Consider the following 23,379-nt stretch of genomic DNA (forward strand, 5'->3'; position numbering starts at 1 on the left):
TAAATTTATTTAGTTGACTAATAATATATTATTTTTATACAAAATCAAAAGTTAATAAAACTTAATGAGTTATCGAGTTGACCCGCTTGAGTCACGAGTCACTAGCGGATAAGCCTATTCCTGAGTTACTGTGCATTTGTTTCCACCCTTGTGTAGTGCTCACAAAGAACTCATAAGTCATAAATAGCTCAAGTGTTTAGCTGAGCTTGGCCCATTAACTAGTAATCAATATATTTTTAGATATATTATTTATATGGTAAAGTGTAGTGTATGATAAATGGCTGTTGTGTCTGCCTGCAGGCAATAGATTTAAAGCTTAAATCTTGTCCTTTCTAGCCTTAAAATAATATACTTAAATAAGTCACTTTGAGCTTAAGGTTAATAGCTTTAGAGCTGAAATCCTATTACTTTTAGATTTTTTTGGTAAACAAGCAAGCTCAAGCTGGCTCGACTCATCATGAGCATGAACTCACTTGGCTTGCTATATGCACAAGCGGAGTTGGCACACTTCATGTTCAACTCGTTCACCAGCCATAGATGCATGCCAAAATTTTCCTCACCTTCTTACATGAATTAAATTTCCCCCCCCCGTGCCAAAAAGAAGGTTAATGTATAAAATATACTTTAATTAAATTAATGTAGGCCGTTTACATCAAATCTATTATAGTCTAGTTGGTTATGATACTCGGCTCTCATTCGATAGTTCCGGGCTCGAATCGTAGAATCAGTTTTTTTTGCTTTTGTAAAAGATTCTTTTTATTTTCCGATCGGTCGTCTCTCTTGAAACAACGCTTCCTATTTTACCAAAGAAATTTCTCTTCGAGGAGCCCGCTCGATCGATCGATCGATCGTCCCAAAAAATTCTGGAGGGGAAGAAGCGAGAGAGAGAAAGAGAGACGAACCTTATCATCTCCGGAGGCACCATGGACGACTACGAGGTGGGTCTCTCTCTCTCATTTTGTTTTTATCCGGCAACCCCAAAATTCCCCTCTAGATTTTTTGTTCTCCCTGTCTGCAAAAATTCTTTGTCCTGCTTCATTCAGAATTTCGCAATTTTATATTGTCATTTACTCACCTTATCTCCATGGATTCGTTGTTTATTCGTGAGATTTACAATACTTAAGTCGTATTTTGGGGGCACCCATTTATTCAGAATAATGGTATAATTCAGAAATCGCATCGGGGGAGGAAGCACAATATCCCAGTTTATCTCACCTTATCTCCATCAAGGGAGGGAGGCCAAAACAGACTACTAATGCATTAGTCGGTGCCTCTCTAGTGCCGTCTATTGCACGAAGAATTTAAGTAATCGAAAAAACATAAAGAAAACTTAATGTGTAGAAACGAGATCTTCTCGAAAGGTCACCCATGTTGAATGCCGAGTTCATCAATCATGGTAAGACGGTCTGCTACTTGGAATTCAGGTATTCATAGGTGTATTACTTGTAACTGGCACTTGTTTTCCAGCTTAGGTGTAGAAAATGGAGTTTATGATACATAATGAATGCGAGTTTGTTCTTTTTGTGTTTGGTTGTGGTACACTATAGGCTGGTGCTCTAAAGAAGTATTTATGTGCATATCTATGTATTAGAACTTTTCAGACAGTTCCTCATGTTCAGGTGAATGGATGGCCCTTAGTAGCTGTAGAATGAAGATACTATATCTAGGTATAGCTCCCTGGAATGCTGTTACTGCACTCCAGATGTAGGCCTACCACATGTAGAAGAGTAACATTTCCCCAACACTTTGTTAAATGGGAAATCATCTTTACAACTTCACACATGTGGGAGCCATCATTACAATTGCAAATGCCCACCAACCGGCTTGTTTTATAATCTAACAGCATGATTAGTTACCATGAGATATATTTGTTGAGTTGGTGGTCTCCATGGGCCAGGTGCGCTTTGACACCGCTTGATGAATGATGGGTCGCACAAAGTGGAATTCAAGCAGAGCTTCAAGTCGGACTAAAGAAAGATCCGTTGCCCAATGCCATATGCTGAATATAAACTAAACAATTAAATTGATGTTAACACAACCCAATACTTGGATATACACACACAACACACTTGCAACTCAAGAAAGCAAGGGGAGTCATTCATGGAATTTAGTGCTCATTAGAATCGACTCCAAAAATATCTAACATTTCATTGCATTGGAGTGTTTTATAAACGAACCAAGTTTACATATTTATAGACTGTTAACACCCTTCCTTAATTTTGTGGTTTCTAATATATCCTCCTATAATACACATCATAACGTGGCTGTTTAAGAGCCACATGGTCTTTTAAAGAACTATTAATTACACAAATAGTCACCTGTATCGTTTAAGGTAATTTCTTGGCAAAGTTTTTTCTTTGAGATATTTTCAACAAACGATCTTTCTGAGAAGAATCTTGAGAAAATGTTGGAAGCTTTAAAAATTGAAAAATATAGATAATTGATAGATTTTGAAGATACCAGAATAGCTTCAGCAGAGGAGAGAGACAGATAAAAGAGTTAGGGCTGCAACAACACACGATGCCCCAACATGGGGCGTGCCTTCTTCTGTTCCATTATATATATGAAAAATAATCTTACATGACAACAATACCCTGATGACACAAATAATGCATTAATACATTAAGGGGTAAAACAGAGAACAAAAAAATAGATCTACAAATCATTAGGGATCTGTGAGAATCTAGACCGGATCTAGTATCTTAATCGCCTACCTCAAGTTGTACATGGTTCTCAACCATGGACAACTCCTTCAGAAATGAAAACCTCTGCTTATCCATTTTGTAAAAAGATTTGCCAGCTGATTTTCAATTCCAATAAACTTTGCCTCCAACTATTGATCTTCAATTTTCCTTCTAATGAAATGCTGGTCTGTCTCTATATATTTTGTCTGACTATGATGAATAGGGTTTAAGGCTATATTTATCTTCTTTACAAAACATTTCTCCAATTGAAAAACTTTACCAAACCACTCCCGATTTAAGTAGATTAGGAGTTTTTGGATGTAAATGCTTTGTTCTTCTTGAAAGAAAAAATAAGCTTTCTCTTAAGGCCATAGAAAGTGTGTTTCTTGGTTATGCAGAAAATCAAAAGGGATATAAATGCTATGACTTGAAAAATGACAAATTATATGTTTCAAAGAATGCGACTTTTCCTTAAAATGAAAATGTTTTTTGTATGGATAAGCTTAAGGATGACACCGAGTATTCCTTCTTATTTGATTTATTACCAAAAAATGATAAATCTAATGATGGTTGTGGCTTAGGGATTGAGCATGTTAATGATAAGATTATACATATTGATAACTCTAATGACCCTTTGAATGTTTATGTACTGACTCATGATATACAACATTATTCTCGAAGAACGGCTGAAAATTCTCCATGTGCACTTGATAAATACACTCAAAACCAAACACCCAAAGAACCAAGCATTAGAAATCTGATCGTATTTCTAGGCCTCCCAATAGATTTGTATCCTATGAGTCCTTTTTACTTAAGTATAGAGCTTGTCTTATGTCCATCCATTCCTTCTATGAATCCTCTTCCTACAATGAAACTAAAGATCTTCTTGAATGGGTAGATATGATCAATTTAGAATTGAGAGCCTTAGAAAAAGCCAAAACTTGGGAGATACAATCGCTGTTTCTATGAAAAAAAACTATATGATGTCGGTGGGTCTTTAAAGTCAATACTAAAGAAAATGGATCTTTAGAAAGATAGAAGGCTAGATTAGTAGTTAAGGATTACTCTCAAGAGTATGATATTGACTATGAGAAAACATTTGCACCCATAGCATGTATGACTAGTGTAAGGACTCTTATTTCCTTAGCATCCATTAGAAAATGACATGTCTACCAATTAGATATTAAAAATACTTTTTTAAAAGGAGACCTAAATGATGAATTTGATATGAATTTTTCTCTCGATCTTGAGATCAAGAAGGAAAAAGTTCTTCGATTGAGAAAAGTTTTATATGGGCTTAAGCAAGCCCCTAAAGCTTGGTACAATAGATTTACCAACGTTACGTTAAATTTGAGTTATAGATCTTGCTATATTGACACTGCTCTTTTTGTCAAAGATACAGGTTCTACCATTGTCATTCTTCTATTGTACGTGGATGATATGATTATTATTGGAAGTGACCTATGTCACAGGGATTCAACCAGTAGGGTGCCGCTCCCGCGTCGATGCGACTCAGGTGAGGTTGCAGCACCCGGTGCAGTCAAACCGACACTGGGTGTGGTCAACGCACCTAGGGTCATAACAGTCCAAATCTGGACTTAAAAAAAACCCAATGAAATGGGGCTGGGCAAGGGATTAGGGCAAAAAAAATCCCCCCCCCCCCATCCCAACCCTGACACCTCCTCTTCTCCTTTGAGTCGTCTCCAACCCAGCCTATCTCCGGTGCAGCGAATCCGACGCGACAACTGCAGGTATGTCTCCTTCAATCTCTCTCCCCCGTCTCTCTCGTTCTTCTCGGCTAAACCCCTGTCTCGCCTCTCTCTCTCCCCTCTGCGTATCTCTCCCTCTCTAACCTCCTTCAATCTCTCTCACTCCCCCGTTGCCCTCTTTTCTTCCTCCCTGCCTCTGCCGGAGGCAGGGAGGGCACAACTCGACCACCTATGACAGTGGTGGTCGGGTTCGCCGCCTCTCGACCACGTCACCAATGGCGGTCAGAGCTTCGAGATCGATTGGCACTGAGCCCAACTTGGTGCAGCCGCTGCCGTTGTCATTGTCATCTTCCACCCAATCGCCACCTTCGTCACCACGCTGGCCGACCTCGTGCTCTTCACCATCCCCAAAGGCACAACCCACAATGGCTCACAAATGCACCAAGGCATAAAAGAGAAAAAGAAACTTTATTAAATGAGTTGTCTCTAAGCCTTGAAGAATACAAGAGAGGCGGCTCATATTTATAAGGCATACAATGACCCTTGAAGGGGCTCCCCATATAGTCGTTGGAGCCCCTCCAACGATCACAAATGTGACCGTTGGAGGGGCCCAACGACTAGTGTGTGGCCCCCCTAAGGGACAATAGTACAAAGAAGAAAAAATAAGAAAAAAAGGAAATTACAAACATTAAAAAAAGTGAATATGCATAAAATGGAAGAAAAGACTAAAATACCCCTATAACTAATATGGGAAAAGAATATATATTTTATATATATACGAAGCTAGATACATGTATATATATGAAATATATATATATATATATATATGTATCTTCCTTTATATATAAAATATATGTAGAATTACAATGTTTAGGGATTATAATTTAACACCCCCCCTCAAACTTAGGGCATGATGACCGAAAGTTTGTTAAGAAGGAAGTTGAATCGCGGAGAGCATAGTGCTTTGGTGAAGAAATCTGCCAACTGATATTCTGAAGTTACATACATAAGATCTATGACTCCTTTCGGATATGCTTCTTGAATATAGTGACAGTCCATCTCAATGTGTTTGGTTCGCTCATGAAATGTATGATTTTTGGCAATATAAATTGCACTCTTGTTATCATTAGCATAGTTTGGTGGCCTTCTATATTAATTCCCATGTCTTTTAATGGTTGATGAATCCATACAATTTCCATGGTAGTAGTTGCCATGACTCGATATTCAGCTTCGGTAGAAGATAGTGACACATTTTGTTGCTTTTTACATCTCCACGAGATCAGCGAGTCTCCTAAAAACACACAAAAGCCAGTGGTAGAATGACGATTATTTGGGTCACCTCCTCAGTCAAAGTCAGTATAAACAATTAATTTCAATTCAGAGGAAGATGATAAGTGTAACACCCCAAAATTTTTAACCTTAATTATAGTTCAAATATTGAAATTTCGAGACCAATTTTTTTTAATAAGTATAAGTAAATCAGATCTTATAATGCGGAAACAATTTTTAAAAACGGTTAAGACTTTGGGCGCGGTTACATTAAAGATAACAATCAAATCAAAATGTACGGGATATACAAATTTCAAGCCATGTACAATATAAGACTGAAATATGAAGAGTTTTAATTTCATTTCAAATCAGAGTATGAAAACAATACTTCAGTCTCTACATGATCAAGTACTTAAAACGAAAAGATCACGAATACCAAGATCGCAAGGTAAGAGTGGACCCTCGAGGATGCAGCTCGACCAACCCTTTGCTCAAACTACTCATCATACTTTACCTGCATTACCTGTCCCCCATAAAACGGGGTCAGACTCGCTAAAGTCTGGTAAAACAACCCAAACTCAAACTTAAAGAAAACATATCAAGCATTAAAGGTAAAGATATATTATTCATCCATCGTCAAGTGATAAACAAGGGAACAACGTCCTATGAGTCATTCATTTCAAGCATTCGAACCAGAGTTGCCAGTCGAGGAAGCGGGAAGCGATATGGAAAGCGGAAAGCGAGGCACTTCTAAAATTTTAGGAAGCGGGAAGCGCGAGACGACTTAGGAGCGAACCAGGAAGCGTCTCGGAAGCGACCTAGAAAGCGTCTCGGAAGCAACCTAGGAAGCGTCTCGAAAGCGACCTAGAGAGCGAACCGGAAGTGACCTAAGAAGCGAAGAAGGAAGCGACATAGGATTCAAGTGAGAAACGAATAAGAATCAAAAGGGAAGCAAAAATGTAATTATATATTTTTATTTTATTAAAAAATAAGATTTATGTCATCATTGACAAAATAAAACATGTATATAGACAATAAATAATATAAGTTGTAATTATCTAACAAATGTATCATATTGCAACTGTCAAGCATTTAAAAAACCATACATCAAGAGAAGATCATAATTCACATTCTTGTTGCAACCATTTAACAAATGCATGAAAACACTAAATAATGCATTAAGAAAACAAATAAATTTGATTAAAAAACGTACCTTTTTCAACGAAAGAATCAAATGACTTGTTATTTGATATTGTGATTGTTGTAAATCTTGTCATCTCTGCAACACAGAAAATGAGAAATCAATAAACTCAAAGATTACATAGAGATACAATTAAATTTTTAAGCTATAAATTTCTAAATTGTAATTTATAGGCTACAAAGTTCTAAACTCTAAACTTAAAATTAATATAATCCACTACTTCACTTCATCACGCAAGATTCAAAATAAAAGTATATCAAAAAAATATTACAAGACCATGACAAAAAAGTAACATAAAAGTTTTTAAGTTGGACTACTCCAACTACATCATCAAAAAAATAATTAATAATTCAAGAGTTCATTAATCTGTAATCTTTCTCTTCCCCTTCAAGTCAACAATAGATCGCGAACTTTCTGCATCATCACATGCTTCTTGTCCTCTACAACCATGTCTTCTGCTCCTTCCTTCATTTCCTATAATGAATACGTTAAAAAATTAAAATATTCAAAAACCATAATTTAAAATACAAAAAACATAATATCAACATACCTTGCCTAGGTCTCCTGCTAAAGAAACGATCAATCCGACCTTGAGGAACTGATGGTCGCTCTTGTATATCTGCAGTTCTATTAGCTCTGTTGGATTGATTTGTATCCTCTTCAACTTCATTTGTACGTATGATTATTGGAGGTAATGGAGCTTTTGGTTGTGCATCTTTATGTTTGAATTTGAAAATAATGCTTGATTGTTGTGCCCTATCATTCAAATCTATCCACCGCATGTCCTCTAATCTCACTGTATTTTCTTCTACAATAGGAAGTTATGGATTGATATTCCATTTTCGACTAGGTCCTTCTTTGTAGCGGTTGTTGCACCTTTTTATAACAAGAATATAAAATATGAATGGTAATAAATAATTAATTATAAAAAAAGAGAAAAAAAATACCAAAACAAAAGTACAACATGATTTAATCATACCTGTCAATCAATCGAAGATTGGAATGAATATACACCAAGGTATCAACACGATCTTCATTGAGCCTATTTCTTTTAACATTGTGAATGTAACTATAGGTGCTCCACACTCTTTTTGCAGAAGATGTGCTAATAGGTTAAGATAAAACCTTAATGGCTAATGCTCTCAATTCAAGTGTATCACCACCATAAAAACACCACCAATTAAGCACCGACATTGTAGGATTTAATGTATCTATTCTTGCTGTATTTCGGCTAAATCTTTCACTTCTTGATGCAAAAGCTACAAGTTGTGACCTATAAAGTGTAGAGAGCTCTTCATTTCCAGCAGATATCACTTCAAGCGCGAGCATTGCACCATCTAAGATATCATTATCCTTTTCTGCAAAAAAAAAATGTTTAGTAACTATAACAAGAAAATGCAAATGAAATAAAAAAATAATTAAATCATTAAACTTTAAACTTTATTAAATAGATAGAATAAAATGTTTACCAGGAGAAACTCGTTTGACTCCTCCTGCTCCTGGGATCTTGAGATACTTTAACTTGTAATATTTTGGAGTAAGCATGTGGGCTAGACTCTGGAGAGGCACATTCATTCTATCCCATCTATTTGAGACAATTTTATGAATCTTTTTATACAAATCTGGTTGTCCTTTTAGATTGTCTTTGATTTCCCCCAACATGTTGTCCATGCCTTTATACACTTCACCAATTATAGGGCCTTCCTTATCACAAAATTTAATCATCTTATAGATGGGTTTTGTAATCAATAATGCTAAATGAACAAAATCCCAATATTCTTCATCAACAACATTTGTTTATGTTGTAACAACCCTTTTTTTCATAGTTTCATCCATGCATGATTACTTTCATTCGCTCTATCTATCTGAAATTACTGTGAGCCTCAAGCTCTCCCTTACATCAAGCAAGCACTTCAAAGTAGTATAATGTGAAGCAAATCTTGTTTTTGCAATCTTTATTAACTCTAATTTTCCATTGCTTCTAAAGATTGCTAGTGCTTTTGAATGATTTGTGATATACTTCACAATTTCTTTACTCTGCAAATATGTTTCTCCCAACCAAAGAAACTCATGTGCCAAATCCTTGAAGATCAAATTAAGTGTATGCACAACACAAGGTGACCAAAAAATATACTTATACGTTTGTTTTAATTCTTCAACTGCTAACTTGCAATTTGCTGCATTGTAATCACTTGCACTACATTAGAAGGCCCCATAAGTTTAAATCCCGTATTAAAAAACTCGACAATGTTTGCAGCTGACTGTTGCACATTAGAAAAATCGCTTGCATATAAGAACATCGAACCAAAACAGTTTGATGCAAGTATATTTATCAAGTGTTTGTTCTTTATATTTGTCCAACCGTCGGAGACAATGGAAAGTCCAAACTCCTCAAACTTTTCTCGAAATTCATTTAACTCTCTGTGAACACACTCTTTCTCACTGTCAAGCAACGTTGTTTGCGCTTTTTCATATAATGGGGGTTTATATCCAGGCACTTTACTAACTGTAGATATCATCTCTTCCCAATATGGCGATCAAAGCACATTGAAAGGTATGCCATTTGCACACAAAAATCTGATAATTTTGTGATCTACATCATCTCTTTCTACCTTTTTAAAGATATCACGAATATCAATTGTTTTTCGGCTTCCACTAGATGATGTAGTCATACTAATAGGCTTCTTCGGATTATTAATTCTTGATCTCCTCAACTCAAATGCACTTGATGAAACCTCCACTCGGCGAACTTGCCTCTTAATTTTTTTTGCCAATTCTGCATTTTTTGCAACTACAGGGCAAAAGGCAATCCCAACACTTTGTCCCTTTGAAGATCCCATGAGATGTGCAAAAACTCGAGTATATGACCCACGATAAATATTTTTGCAGTGCCTGCGCATAAAAACCTGGGTTCCACCTTGCTTTCCTTGCCCACTCTTCTTTTGTTTCAATATATGGCGCCATAGCATTGTTGTTTTATGCATGCTAGGTGGTTTATCATCTTGGTCATCTTCAGAATAGTAATCATCCAAGTTATATTCTTCTTCATCAAAACAATTTTCGTTTCTGTCCTCAAACTGATATGGAAAATCAGAAGACCTCTTGCCCTTTCTTGCATTGTCCTTCCCAACACCACTAGACAATTCATGCTCCAAGTCCAAATTGTACAAAGAATCATCATCGTCATCATAATTGTCGTGATCATAGCTTCTGATGGTCATCAATGAAGCAAAGAACATGCAAATATACTTGCATCATAAAAGTATATGAATCAACTTAAAACACTTTAAAATTTTAAATAAGCATCATTCATAAAGATGAAAGATCTATCTCTAATATACTATGATGAAGCCGACAAAAATAAAAAAAGAAAAAGAAAAAAAGAAAGGAAGTTCTTTCAAAAGATTGCATTTATGAAAAATTGTTAAACAAGGACAACATCACAATGAAGAAAGACAAAATTCAGATTGACACTGAATGGGAATTGGGTGAGGTAAATGTAAGCTGAGACAGAAATATGCATTTCAGATTCTCAAGTCTCAATGGATTAAGACCATTAAAACATATATGGTTGTCTTTATACTGAGACAAGTTCACAAGGACAAATGGATGACAATAAAAAAGAATGTAGATAACAAAAGAGCTCGATTATGCAACACATCAAGTACCAGTTCTTACTACCCATGGACAAGTTACCTTCAACCTAATACTTGTAGTAATTAATTTGAACTTTTGAAGTCATTTTTTATTCTAAACACAAAAAGTGAAAACTGAGATGGCTCAACAAATACATTTTTGCTAATCTAGAAATCTAGACACACTAAAAAACTAATTAGTGATCATCATTTAGAGTGAATAACTCCATGTAATAGGGAAAGAATTCAACTTTTGAAATTTCAAGAGTCAAAAAAATTATGCTTCACCACATGGAATCAGCCTAAAACAAAAAACAAACTATTATTAACAGCAAATGATGGAGAGTGAAGAACACAAATCAATGAAATCATTACTCTCATAATTTACCAATTACTAAAACAAAAAAATAAACATCATTTGGACCCAACCCAACCCACTATGCCTCTTAAATACCTAGTTTGGGTTGGATCCATAAGAATCCAACCCAAACCAAAAGCCTCCACGAAACCATCCTCTCACCTACTCGGTTTGGGTTGAACCCATAAGGATCCAACCCCAAACCACTCTAACCCCCATTTATACCCAATCTCAGTTGGTTGGAACTTGGATCCAACCTATGTCACATGGGTGCGGGTGCGGGTGCGGGGATTCGGCACTTCCAAAGAACCCGGGTGCGGCAGGGGCAAAAATGTAAAAATAAATAAATAAATAAATATATATATATATATATATACCATGTATAGTCTATATGTATGAATGTATGGTAGCTGTTAAGGTCCATGACATTTATGCCTAACTTACTTTTCACCATTTTTTTATCTTATATGGTTGTCCCCAAAGATGAAAGTGATGAGTTGTGGAGCCTTATTCATTGTTTTTGCCCTTGCAGGAAGGGGGGTCCCGGGGCTCCCCCCGACGCGGGTCCCGCTGCGCGGTCAGCGGTCCAGGGGGGCCGCCCCTGGCGGGGGGTTATAGGGGGGCAGTGCCCCCCCTAAAGAGTTTTTTTTAAATTCCGCAGCCCATTTCATAGGGTTTTTTTTTTTAAAATCCAAAAAAAAAATAGACAAAAATGACCCTGGGTGCGGTCAACGCACCCAGGGTCGGGTTGACCGCACCCAGTGCCGCACCCGCACCCGCGTCGAGTCGCGTCGACGCGGGTGCGGCACCCTGCTAGCCGAATCCCTGTGACATAGGATCCAACCCATACAATAAGGCACCACCACCATCTATAACCCCCACTCTCTATGTTGTTTTTTTCACCCTCTCTCTTTGCTTTCTTCTTCTCCCTCTCTTCTCACTCTCTTGGTTCACCCCCCTCGGCGTGCACGCCTCACACACCACCATCTCTACCTCCAGTGAGCCCCAACCCACCGATGGCCATAGGCGGAGCTGGGGGGGGGCAGAATTGGGCTGTAGCCCAGTCCTGCCTCCCGATCCAGTTAATTTTTTTTTTAAACCCAGTCCTAGCCCTGCTCTGATTCCATATGAAATAGATTTTTATCCATTTTTATAGCCCAGTCCTAGCCCAGCCCTGACTGCAGCGAATAGTTTGATTTGTCCATATGAAATAGATTTTTATTAATAATTGTAGCCATTTTTTATTTTATCTCAAAAAAAAAAAAATTCTGGGGCGCTGTCCCCGAACCCCAGACTATCACACCAATTTTTTTTTGGCTACACCCCTGTTTGCCCCCCCCCCCCCCCCCCCTCACATGAATCCTAGCTACACCCTGCCGGTGGTGCTCCCTGTTGGAGCCTCTTCCCCCAACCTTCTCCCTCTTTGTGTGTCTCTGTCGAGCCAACCCCCCATGCCCAACACCGCCACTTGCCATCACAGGTGGTCAGAGGTCCTCGTCTCCCTAGCTCGCAGCTGGCAGAACCCAACCGTCACCCTGCGCCCAGTGTGCCCTTGCTTCGTGTTGGGACTGGTCGAGCCCTCCAACCCAACCCTTGCTTCTTGCCGTCCCCTTTTCACCAAGGACCCAGCAGATCCAGAACTCATAAAAAAAAAGGTCGAGAGGCAAAACAGATCCAAGATAGAGAGAGTGAGAGAGCATGAGAGAGAGCGGGTGAGAGAAGAGATAGCGTACCTGAAGGTCCTGAACATCTTCATCGCCGGAAGTCGGTGGAGGCCATTGGAATTTTTTGAGGTCGCCGGAACTCGGAGGTCGCCGAAAACTCGAGAGAGAGAGAGAGAGAGAGAGAGAGGAGTCGGATGATACGTGAAAAAACAAAACCCTAAGCCCCTTTCAATTTTATTTTTTCATGGGTTTTGTAAAATACCCATTTTATCTTTAGTAAAAAACATATTCATGTATAAAAATAATAATTTAAGGGCAACTTCGTCCTTTCCACAATAGAGTCCCCCTTTAAAGGGGTACACATCTCCCATTAAAGGGGTACGCGTCCCCCTTTATCGGGGTATGCGTACCCTCATTAAAGGGAATCACGTTCCCCTTTAAAGGGGTACGCGCTTCCCTTTAAAGGGGGACGTGCTTCCTCAATTGAACCTGCGCTTCCCCTCGAGTTTCGGAAGCGCCACATTTCGCACTTCTGAAGCGTGTCCCGGGGAAGTGCGCTTCCCCTATTCTATAAGTGTTTCCCGTAACTCTGATTCAAACATAAAACATTTAAAAGCATTTCATTAATATACTATTCAACCTTAACTCACGTAATAAAACGTAATCTATATGCATTCAAGTCATACAAGTCATCGCATAATATATATATATATATATATATATATATATATATATATATATATATATATATATAAGACATTTAGATCATTGATCATTTTCATATGCATTCATAATTCTTATAAACAATAAGTCAAATCACATTCACCATTCCAACGTGAAACACATGCACATACCTTATAAATCATTTAGTTAGATATTCATGATACACATCAATCATGATACATAGGTGTGATATATTTACTCAGACAATCATTTGCAATGAAACTATGCAAGCGTGATGTATCATTCACCTAATAAGTCAAAATTAGTCATTTGTAGGCGTGATGTGTCATTCACCTATACGCTAACATAAGCGTCACAATCACAACCTCATATCAAGATCTAAAATCAATAATGATCTGATTATCATATCTGAGTTTAATATATAATTATGCTATAATAGAAAAGCCAAATCTCTAGATTCATAACTGGCTATCTTAATCAACTCAGAAGTTCATCACAATTCATCATAACATTTCATTTATTCATAATAAAGATTTACAAAATCCACGCCGGATCACCTGGTCTGGGAAATATACAACCTCACAAGGAGTTACCGCCCTAGATGGATGGTCTGCCTGGTCTTGGACAATGCATTTTCTCACAGGAATATACCGTCTTCGCGGGCTACCCGCTCTTGGACAATGCACTTCCTCACAACGACTTACCACTCTAGCCCGATTACTTGATCTGGTCATGCACATCCTCACAAAGAATCTTTTGGGAACAGTTCCTCAACGAGTACCATATCCAGTGAAAACTATTGTGATACATGCTTCAATACAATTGACCACTCTCAGGATTGATAGCCATCAACACGGGCATAAGCATGTATACAATCAAAGCATCACACCATATATCACTTCATATGACATTAAAATTATAAAATCACACATTTAACCAATAAGGCTTCATGAACTAAGTTTACTATTGAACTTAAACATTTATCGCATGCATGCATAATTTCATTTCACGTGGCATTTAAATCATATCATACTTAAGCATATTATCCTACGCATCATATCATCACCACAAACAATATTGCACTTCATAAATTGAACCTCGAAGAATGCGTAAACAAAACATGAGTTCTATGCATGCATACTTGAACATGCACATTTCATAATATGAAACAACCAAACCTCAACATACATAACTGTTAAATTGTAATTTATAAGACAATGTATTTTCTATATATATTTTATATATAAAAGAAGATACATATACATATATATATTTCATATATGTATATGTATTCATCTACTTGTATATATATAAAATATATATTTCTTTATTGTATTGGATGTAGGGGTATTTTAGTCATTTCTACATTTTACGCATATTCATGTTTTTGAATATGATTGTAATTCCTCCTTTTTATTTTTTTTATTTTTGTAGTTTTTTTCATTTTTTATTTTTGTTTTTTTTATATAATGTTTTTGTAAGTGTACAGCAGTTAGCCATTGACTGTGTACACAGTGTTAAAAATATAGACGTTGGGCTGATTCCCAACATCTCTAATAAGAGCTGTTGGGAATAGCCCAACGTCTCTTAAGTTTGCTTATAAATAAGGCTACGTGAGCCCATTGTATGAATTATTAGAGTAAGGAGTTGTCTCCTTAAGCTTGTAAACACTGGGCATTTATTGCACTTTCTTTGGTGTAAAGCTTATAAACACTGTGCATTTATTGCACTTCTTTTGTGGTGTAAAGCTTATAAACACTGAGCATTTATTTTGTATATTGAGTATTTGAAGTATCAAGTTATTTGAAAACTTGATTGTTTGCAAGGATTCTTCACATGGTATCAGAGCCTCGTTGAAGAAGAAGAATTGTGATTCTCCTCCATTTGAATACCTCGAAAAGCATGCCTTCAAGCTTTTTGAGATCGAAGTGGATCATCTTCTTCGGGCAATATTTTAGAAGCCTCTTTTATCAAGAAAGACGCGAAAAATACTTGAGGTACGTATTATTTCTTGTCTTCTTTCTTCTCTAATGGGCGAAAAAGACTCCCATTTCTCTCTTGGGTTTAAGCTTAATGGCTCAAACTATCATGTTTGGGCCGGTAATATGAAAGCCCATATTAAAGGAAATGGGTTTTAGGGTTACATTCATGGATCAATACCGGAACCGGAACCCAAAATCACCATCATTGAAGAAGGGGATATTAAGATCCTTGAAGGGGATGAAAGACAAAAGGCTCTTGAGGAATATTCTAAAAAGCATGATGATTGGGAAATGAAGAACTTCAAGATCTTATCTTGGATTTTTTCATCCGTTGAGACCAAGATAAACGCCAATATCATCAAATTTAAAAAAGCTTCCAAAGTTTGGTTGTATCTTGAGAAAATGTACACTTCAAGAGACTTATCTCACAAGTACTTTCTCCAAAAGAGGGCTTTGACCCTCCAACAAAATGAAATGACCATTCGGGAGTATTTTGCCGAATTATCCTCTATTTGGGATGAGCTTGCCATCCTTGAACCAAAATGGAGTGGAGAAGCAATCGAATTAAGGCACAAACAACTTGAGGAAGACCGGTTCTTTAATTTTCTAAATGGACTTAGACCCGAATTTGAACAAGTTCGGTCCTCTCTTTTCTCCGCTTTCACATCTCCCTCACTTGAAGATGTAATCACCAAGCTAAGTGGTGAAGAAACCCGTATGGGGATTAGCAAGAATAATCCTAGCATTCTTGTTACCTCTTCTACTCAAGAAGATAGTGAAATGGTTAATGCCGTGTCAAGACTGTGGAATAACGTGAAGACCTATAGACCTCCTCATTTCAAGAACCAAGGTCAAGGAGGAAATGATCGGTATGGCAAAAGAGACTATAGCAAATTGAATTGCCACTTTTGTAAAGAACCAGGACATATCAAACCTATGTGTCCTAAATGGAAGAAATTAATTGCAACGGCTATGGCATCCCAAGCAGAAGAACAATCTTCATCATCAAGTGAGTCTCTTTCCCTTCAACAATTCGTAGAGGCATTGCAACCTCTTCTCAAGGGAGGCATTTTCGGAGCCGCCATGTCATCTTCTTCCCCCGATAAGACATCTTGGCTTTTAGATTCCGGGGCATCCTTTCACGTGACCCCTAGTACTTGCTCTCTTTCAATTTTTTCTAAAAATTCTTTTCCATCCTTTGTCTCAACCGCGGATGGAACACCTCTTGAGATTAAAGGAATAGGCAATTTTGAAAGACAAGACTTCTTTGTTCCAAAAATTCGTCTTATCCCAAAACTTAATTTAAATCTTCTTTCCGTTTCTCAACTCTCGGACCATGGTTGTGATATAAAATTTTCTTCTAATAAATGTTGGATACAGGATCGCCAGTCCAGGAGATTGATTGGGGAAGGTTCTAGAAGAGGAGACCTCTACTACGTTGATTTTCTTCAAGTTCTCAAGAGTCAATTTTGTAATGTTGTTCAAAACAAAGATATTCATGTATGGCATAAGAGATTGGGTCATCCCAATATTGTTAAAATCTCCTATCTGCCTTTTATTAAACATCTTTGTAAAAGCGATTTTCTATGTAATGAATGTATTCTTGGAAAATGAAATGTTTGCCTTTTCCTCAAAGATCCATGTTTACGACAAAACCATTTGAAATTGTCTATTCCGATGTATGGGGTCCGGCTCCTGTGATGTCAAAGGGAGGATTTTCATACTATGTGATTTTTGTGGATGACTACACTAGGTTTTGTTGGATTTATTTTCTTAAACATAAACATGAAGTTTTTTTAACTTTTAAAAGTTTTCATATGATGATTTCAAATCAATTCAATGGATGCCTAAAAATCCTTAGGTCCGACTCTGGAGGAGAATACCTCTCAAATGAATTCAAAAGTTATCTTGAAAATTTTGGTATTCTTCACCAAAAATCTTGTCCGAAACCCCCCCAACAAAATGGGCTAACCGAACGAAAGCATAGGCACATCATTGAAACAACTAGGACTTTACTCATTTCACAAAACATTCCAAAGAATCTCTGGGCTGAGGCAGCCCTTACCTCTGTCTATCTCATAAACAGACTTCCATCGAAAAATTTAAGCAAAATTTCTCCCTTTGAAAAATTATACGAAAAGGAACATGATTATAGCAGGTTAAGGGTCTTTGGGTGTAAATGTTTTGTTCTTACTTATAAGAATGACAAACTTTCTCCTAAGGCCATTTCTTGTGCCTTTCTTGGCTATTCTGAAACTCAAAAGGGTTTTCGTTATTATGATGTCAAAAGTGATAAACTGTATGTTTCCAGAAATGTGAGTTTTTTGCAAAATCTTAGTGGATTCGAACGTTGTGAATCTCATAATGAAAACGTGGATTATTCTTTTCTATTTGATTTACTGAATAAAGACGATGATACTAGTGATGATGAGTCAGATCAAAGTAACTCAAATGAATTTGAAACTGAGGAAAACATCCCCTTGCTCCCTTCATCACATCAACATATTGATGAAGGATTACCTAGAGACCCTATCACCTATACTCATAGAGATCGAAACAACTTTAGAAGTGCTCTTGAAAGATATGATGATGCTAGTCCAAGTACTCCTCAGAGCGAAGTGATCCCTCGTAGAACCGAAAGAAGTAGAAAGACTCCTTCTAGGTTCATTTCCTATGACTCTTTTTCACCTAAATATAGGGCCTGCCTTAGTGCCATTCACTCTTATATAGAACCTAGAAATTTTGAAGAAGCACGAAAGTGCCCTGAATGGATTAGTGCAATGGACAATGAACTTGAGGCTCTGAGAAAAGCCAAAACTTGGGAGTTTCAAAATCTTTCTAAAGGTAAGAAAACAATAGGGTGCAGATGGGTTTTCAAAGTAAAGACTAAAAGTGATGGATCCCTTGAAAGATATAAAGCTCGTTTGGTTGCAAAAGGATATAGTCAAGAGTATGGTATTGACTACGAAGAAACTTTTGCTCCTGTAGCTCGTATGGTCACTGTCCGATATCTTATAACCGTTGCTTCTATCAACAAGTGGAACATCTATCAAATTGATGTTAAAAATGCTTTTTTAAATGACGATTTAAACGAAGAAATTTATATGGATGCTCCACTTGAAATGGAGACTCCTAAGGGAAAAGTGCTTCGTCTTCAAAAAACACTTTATGGTCTAAAACAAGCTCCCAAGGCTTGGTATGATAGGTTTAACTCTATAATGATTGAAAATGGATTTTCCTCTTGCTTTACTGACACTGCTCTATTTGTTAGAAAATCCAATGCAGAGATTGTGATTTTATTATTATATCTTGATGACATGCTCATCACCGGGAGTGATTCTAACGGGGTTAAGAGTATAAAATCTATCTTGAAAGATAAATTTGAAATGTCTGATTTGGGTTTTCTAACTTATTTTTTGGGAATTGAAGTAGCATACTCCCTTAAAGGATATTTCTTATCTCAAACTAAGTTTGCTTCTGAGATCATTGACAGGTCAGGTATTACAGATGAGAAGCTTTGTGAAACTCCTGCAGTAGTAGGGGCAAAAATGAAAATTGATGATGGGGTTTCCCTTTCGGATCCTACATCCTACAGACAGCTTGTAGGATCATTGATGTATCTGAGTATTACCAGACCAGATATATCCCATGCAGTCCATACTGCAAGTCAGTTTCAGCATGCGCCTACATCAGTTCACATGAGTGCCATCTTGCGAGTCGTAAAATACATAAACGGCACACTAAATAAGGGAGTATTCTTATCATCTTCTTCTGAATTAAAATTAATTGCTTATACTGACTCTGACTGGGGAGGTGACCCAAATAACTGTCACTTCACCACTGGTTTTTGTGTGTTTTTAGGAGACTCGCTGATTTCATGGAGATGTAAGAAGCAACAAAAAATGTCTCTATCCTCAACAGAAGCTGAATATCGTGCCATGACGACTACTACCATGGAAATTGTATGGATTCATCAGCTATTAGAAGACATGGGGATCTCAATAGCAGGGCCCACCAAGCTATGCTGTGATAACAAGAGTGCAATATACATTGCCAAAAATCATACTTTTCATGAGCGGACTAAACACATTGAGATGGACTGTCACTATGTTCGGGAAGCGTATCTGAAAGGAGTTATAGATCTTCACCAAAGCTTTGTGTGCTCCGCGGTTCAATTTCCTCCTTGGCAAACTTTCGGTCATCTTGCCCTAAGTTTGAGGGGGGGCGTTAAATTGTAATTTATAAGACAATGTATTTTCTATATATATTTTATATATAAAAGAAGATACATATACATATATATATATTTCATATATGTATATATAAAATATATATTTCTTTTTGTATTGGCTGTAGGGGTATTTTAGTCATTTCTATATTTTACGCATATTCATATTTTTTAATATGATTGTAATTCCTCCTTTTTATTTTTGTAGTTTTTTTCATTTCTTATTTTTGTTTTTTTTTATATAATGTTTTTGTACTGACTGTGTACAGTGTACAACAGTCAGCCATTGACTGTGTACACAGTGTTAAAAATATAGACGTTGGGCTGATTCCCAACGTCTCTAATAAGAGCTGTTGGGAATAGCCCAACGTCTCTTAAGTTTGCTTATAAATAAGGCTACGTGAGCCCATTGTATGAATTATTAGAGTAAGGAGTTGTCTCCTTAAGCTTGTAAACAGTGTGCATTTATTGCACTTTCTTTGGTGTAAAGCTTATAAACATTGTGCATTTATTGCACTTCTTTTGTGGTGTAAAGCTTATAAACACTGAGCATTTATTTTGTATATTGAGTATTTGAAGTATCAAGTTATTTGAAAACTTGATTGTTTGCAAGGATTCTTCACAATAACTCCTACGTAGTTTGAGATTTGCACACGATAAAAGTCATATGCATTTTTCACCACATGAATCGATATATCACCTTAGATATAATTATGTAAGGGTTGGTTAAAATCTCATTGACCATCCTACCATACATCATATGCATATATTTTTCAAGCAAATAAGACATACAAGTTCAAAACAATTTATAACATTCACATGCTTTCTTCTATACAAGAATAAATGAGTCCATCATATGACAAGACAATATATATAACATTTACAATATGCATCGAACACGACTTATACATATCCATAGTAGTTATATGTGCACTATGTATCAAATTCATACAAACACACAAAGCAACATAGTATGTGCAAACCAAAGTATGATGACACACATTGCGTACATATTATACATTTATGAGTGCACATGCATTCAAACCCACACAGGTGTACCTACAACAAACACACTCCATATTCTACTAACTACAATCATGACAAAGATGATATCCGAACTACAATCACAAGAGTCCTAGATATCCATAACTAAGTGAAGTGTGTGAGCATAACTTGTATTTGCAATTTATTTAGATATTGAGTGCAATATCATGCTTACACAATTAGTGCTTAAACATGCTCTCTATAAGTTCAGTTAAGGTATCTTACCTTAATAATGTGAAGAACAATGAATCAAAACTCAAAAGATCGAGGAGTTTCGAAGTCCGCAAAGACTGCTACCCAAGCAATACAACGAACCTTTCGTGTGCGATCACAAATGCCAAAAACTCAAAAAATGCCAATTATAACAAGATTAGCCAAAAATAGCAAATTACTCTATAAATCATTACCAAAAGCCAAATAATACACAAATACACTCCAATAATTGACAAACTCCATAAAAAATATATTTAAATATATATATATAGTGATTTATAGCCCAAAATAGTTCTATAAATGCAAATTATACCCTGATTGGCTTGAATGAACAAATGAATATGTAATAAATAAATAAATAAAATTCAAAAGCTAAAAACACATTTCTAATTTGGAGATAAAAAAATGAAGTTATTTATTTATTAATAATCCTTAAAAATTACGTGTTTTACAATAAGAATACTCCCTTATTTAATGTACCCTTTATGTATGTGATGATCCGCAAAATGACACTCATGTGAACAAATGTTGGTTTATGTTGAAATTGGCTTGTAGTATGAACTGCATGAGAAATATCTGGTCTAGTAATATTTAGATACATCAACGATCCCATAAGCTGTCTGTAGAGAGTGAGATCGGTGAGGGGAATGCCATAATCAATTTTCATTTTGGCTCCTACTATAGTAGGAGTTTCACAAACTTTATCATCTATAATACCCAAAGTTACCAGAAGCGCTAAGGCGCATGGGGAAGCACTCTTCCCTGAAGCGCATTTTGGAAGCGCAAAATGTTGTGCTTCCGAAACGTGCAGGGAAGCACGCTTCCCCCACACTTCCCTCTCGCTTTCTCATTTTTTTTATTTAATTTTTTTTTTGTAGTTTTATTTTTTTCGCTTCCTAGGTTGTTTCCGAGACGGTTCATAATTTTCTTTTAAGTCATCCCACACTTCTCGCTTCCTAAAATTTTGAAAGTGCCTCGCTTCCCGCTCCCGTTTTTCGTATCGCTTCCCGCTCCCGCTTCCTCGACTGGTAACTCTGGTAACACCTGACCTGTCAAGAATCTCCGAGGCAAGCTTAGTTTGAGATAAAAAATACCCTCTATGAGAGTATGCCACTTTAATACTCAAAAAATAGGTTAGAAATCCCAAGTCTGACATCTCAAATTTATCCTTTAAAATTGATTTTATGCTTTTAATTCCTTTCGTATCACTTCCAGTTATTAGCATATCATCCACATATAAAAGCAATATTACTATCCCTACATTGGCTTTTCTAACAAACAAAGCAGTGTCAGTAAAATAGGATGAGAATCCATTTTCTAACATTACAAAATTAAATCTATCATATCAAGCCCTGGGGGCTTGTTTTAGATCATAAAGTGCTTTTCGAAGACGAAACACCTTTCTTTTAGGAGTTTTCATTCCTAGCGGAGCATCCATATATACTTCTTTATTTAAATTACCATTTAAAAAAGCGTTTTTAACATTCATTTGATAGATGTTCTATTTGTTAATTAAAGCAACCGTGATGAGGCATCTGACAATGACCATTCGGGCCACAGGGGCAAATGTTTCTTCATGGTCAATCTCGTATTCTTGACTATATCCCTTAACAACTGGCCGAGCTTTATATCTCTCAAGAGATCCATTGCTCTTAGTTTTTACCTTAAATGTCCATCTACACCTTATTGTTTTCTTACCTTTGAGAAGATCTTGGAATTTCTAAGTTTTTGCCTTGTTGAGGGCTCTAAGTTCACAATCCATCGCTTTTAACCATTCATCATTCTTTTTGGCTTCTTCGAAGTTTCTGGGTTCTACATAGGAGTGAATGGCACTGAGACAAGCTCTATGTTTAGGTGTAAAAGAATCGTATGAGATGAACCTAGAAGGTACCTTTTTATTTCTCTCAGTTCTTCGTAGGTTTTCTTCATTTGTTGAAGTGGAGCCACTAGGTTCACTGTATTTTTCAATTGCACTTCTAAAACTGCCTCTGTCTCTATGAGTATATGTTATAGAATCTCTCGATGCTCCTTCATCATTGTGTTGGTGGGTAGATGGATGGAAGGAAATATTTTCCTCATCTTCATTATCACTAGCCTCATTATGAGTGAATTCATCATCACTATCATCATTTTTAGCTAATAGCTCAAATAAAAAGGAATAATCCATATTTTCTTTAAAAGGTTCACTTCTTTCAAAGCCATTAACATTTTCCAAAAAACTAACATTTCTAGAAACATATAACTTGTCATTCTTAACATCATAACATCGAAACCCTTTTTGGGTTTCGGAGTATCCAAGGAAAGCACATGTAATGGCTTTTAGTGAGAGTTTATCGTTCTTGTCAGTAAGAACAAAGCATTTGCAATAAAAAATTCTCAAGAGACTATAGTCAGGTTCTTTGGTATACCACATTTCAAAAGGCGAGATTTTGTTCAAATTTTTAGATGGTAGCCGATTTATAAGGTAGACAGATGTTAAAGCAGTTTCGGCTCAAAAACCTTTCGGGATGTTTTGAGAAATAAGAAGCGTTCGAGTTGTCTCTATGATATGTCTATGCTTTCTTTCGGCTAATCCATTTTGTTGAGGAGTTTTCGAACAAGATCTTTTGTGAAGAATACCATGACTTTCAAGATAATTTTTGAATTCACTGGAAAGCTATTCTCCCCCAGAGTCAGTTCTAAAGATTTTTAAGTTTCCATGAAATTGA

At 36.6% G+C, this 23,379-nt stretch overlaps 1 protein-coding gene across 1 annotated transcript in view; it reads left to right on the top strand.

Annotated features, from left to right (window-relative positions):
• Positions 1–766: 766 nt before the first annotated feature.
• The window catches only part of LOC149843913 (uncharacterized), a 35,902-nt gene continuing 13,289 nt past the window's right edge, over positions 767–23,379 (top strand). The window contains exon 1 of the mRNA XM_090000158.1: positions 767–938. Within this exon, the coding sequence (XP_089856284.1) occupies positions 924–938 (15 nt within the window). The 5' untranslated portion in view covers positions 767–923. The remainder of the gene's footprint in view (positions 939–23,379) is intronic.

The sequence above is a fragment of the Nuphar pumila genome, chromosome 3, assembly GCF_984573655.1.
Source record: "Nuphar pumila chromosome 3, dmNupPumi1.hap1.1, whole genome shotgun sequence".
Classification (NCBI taxonomy): Eukaryota; Viridiplantae; Streptophyta; class Magnoliopsida; order Nymphaeales; family Nymphaeaceae; genus Nuphar; species Nuphar pumila.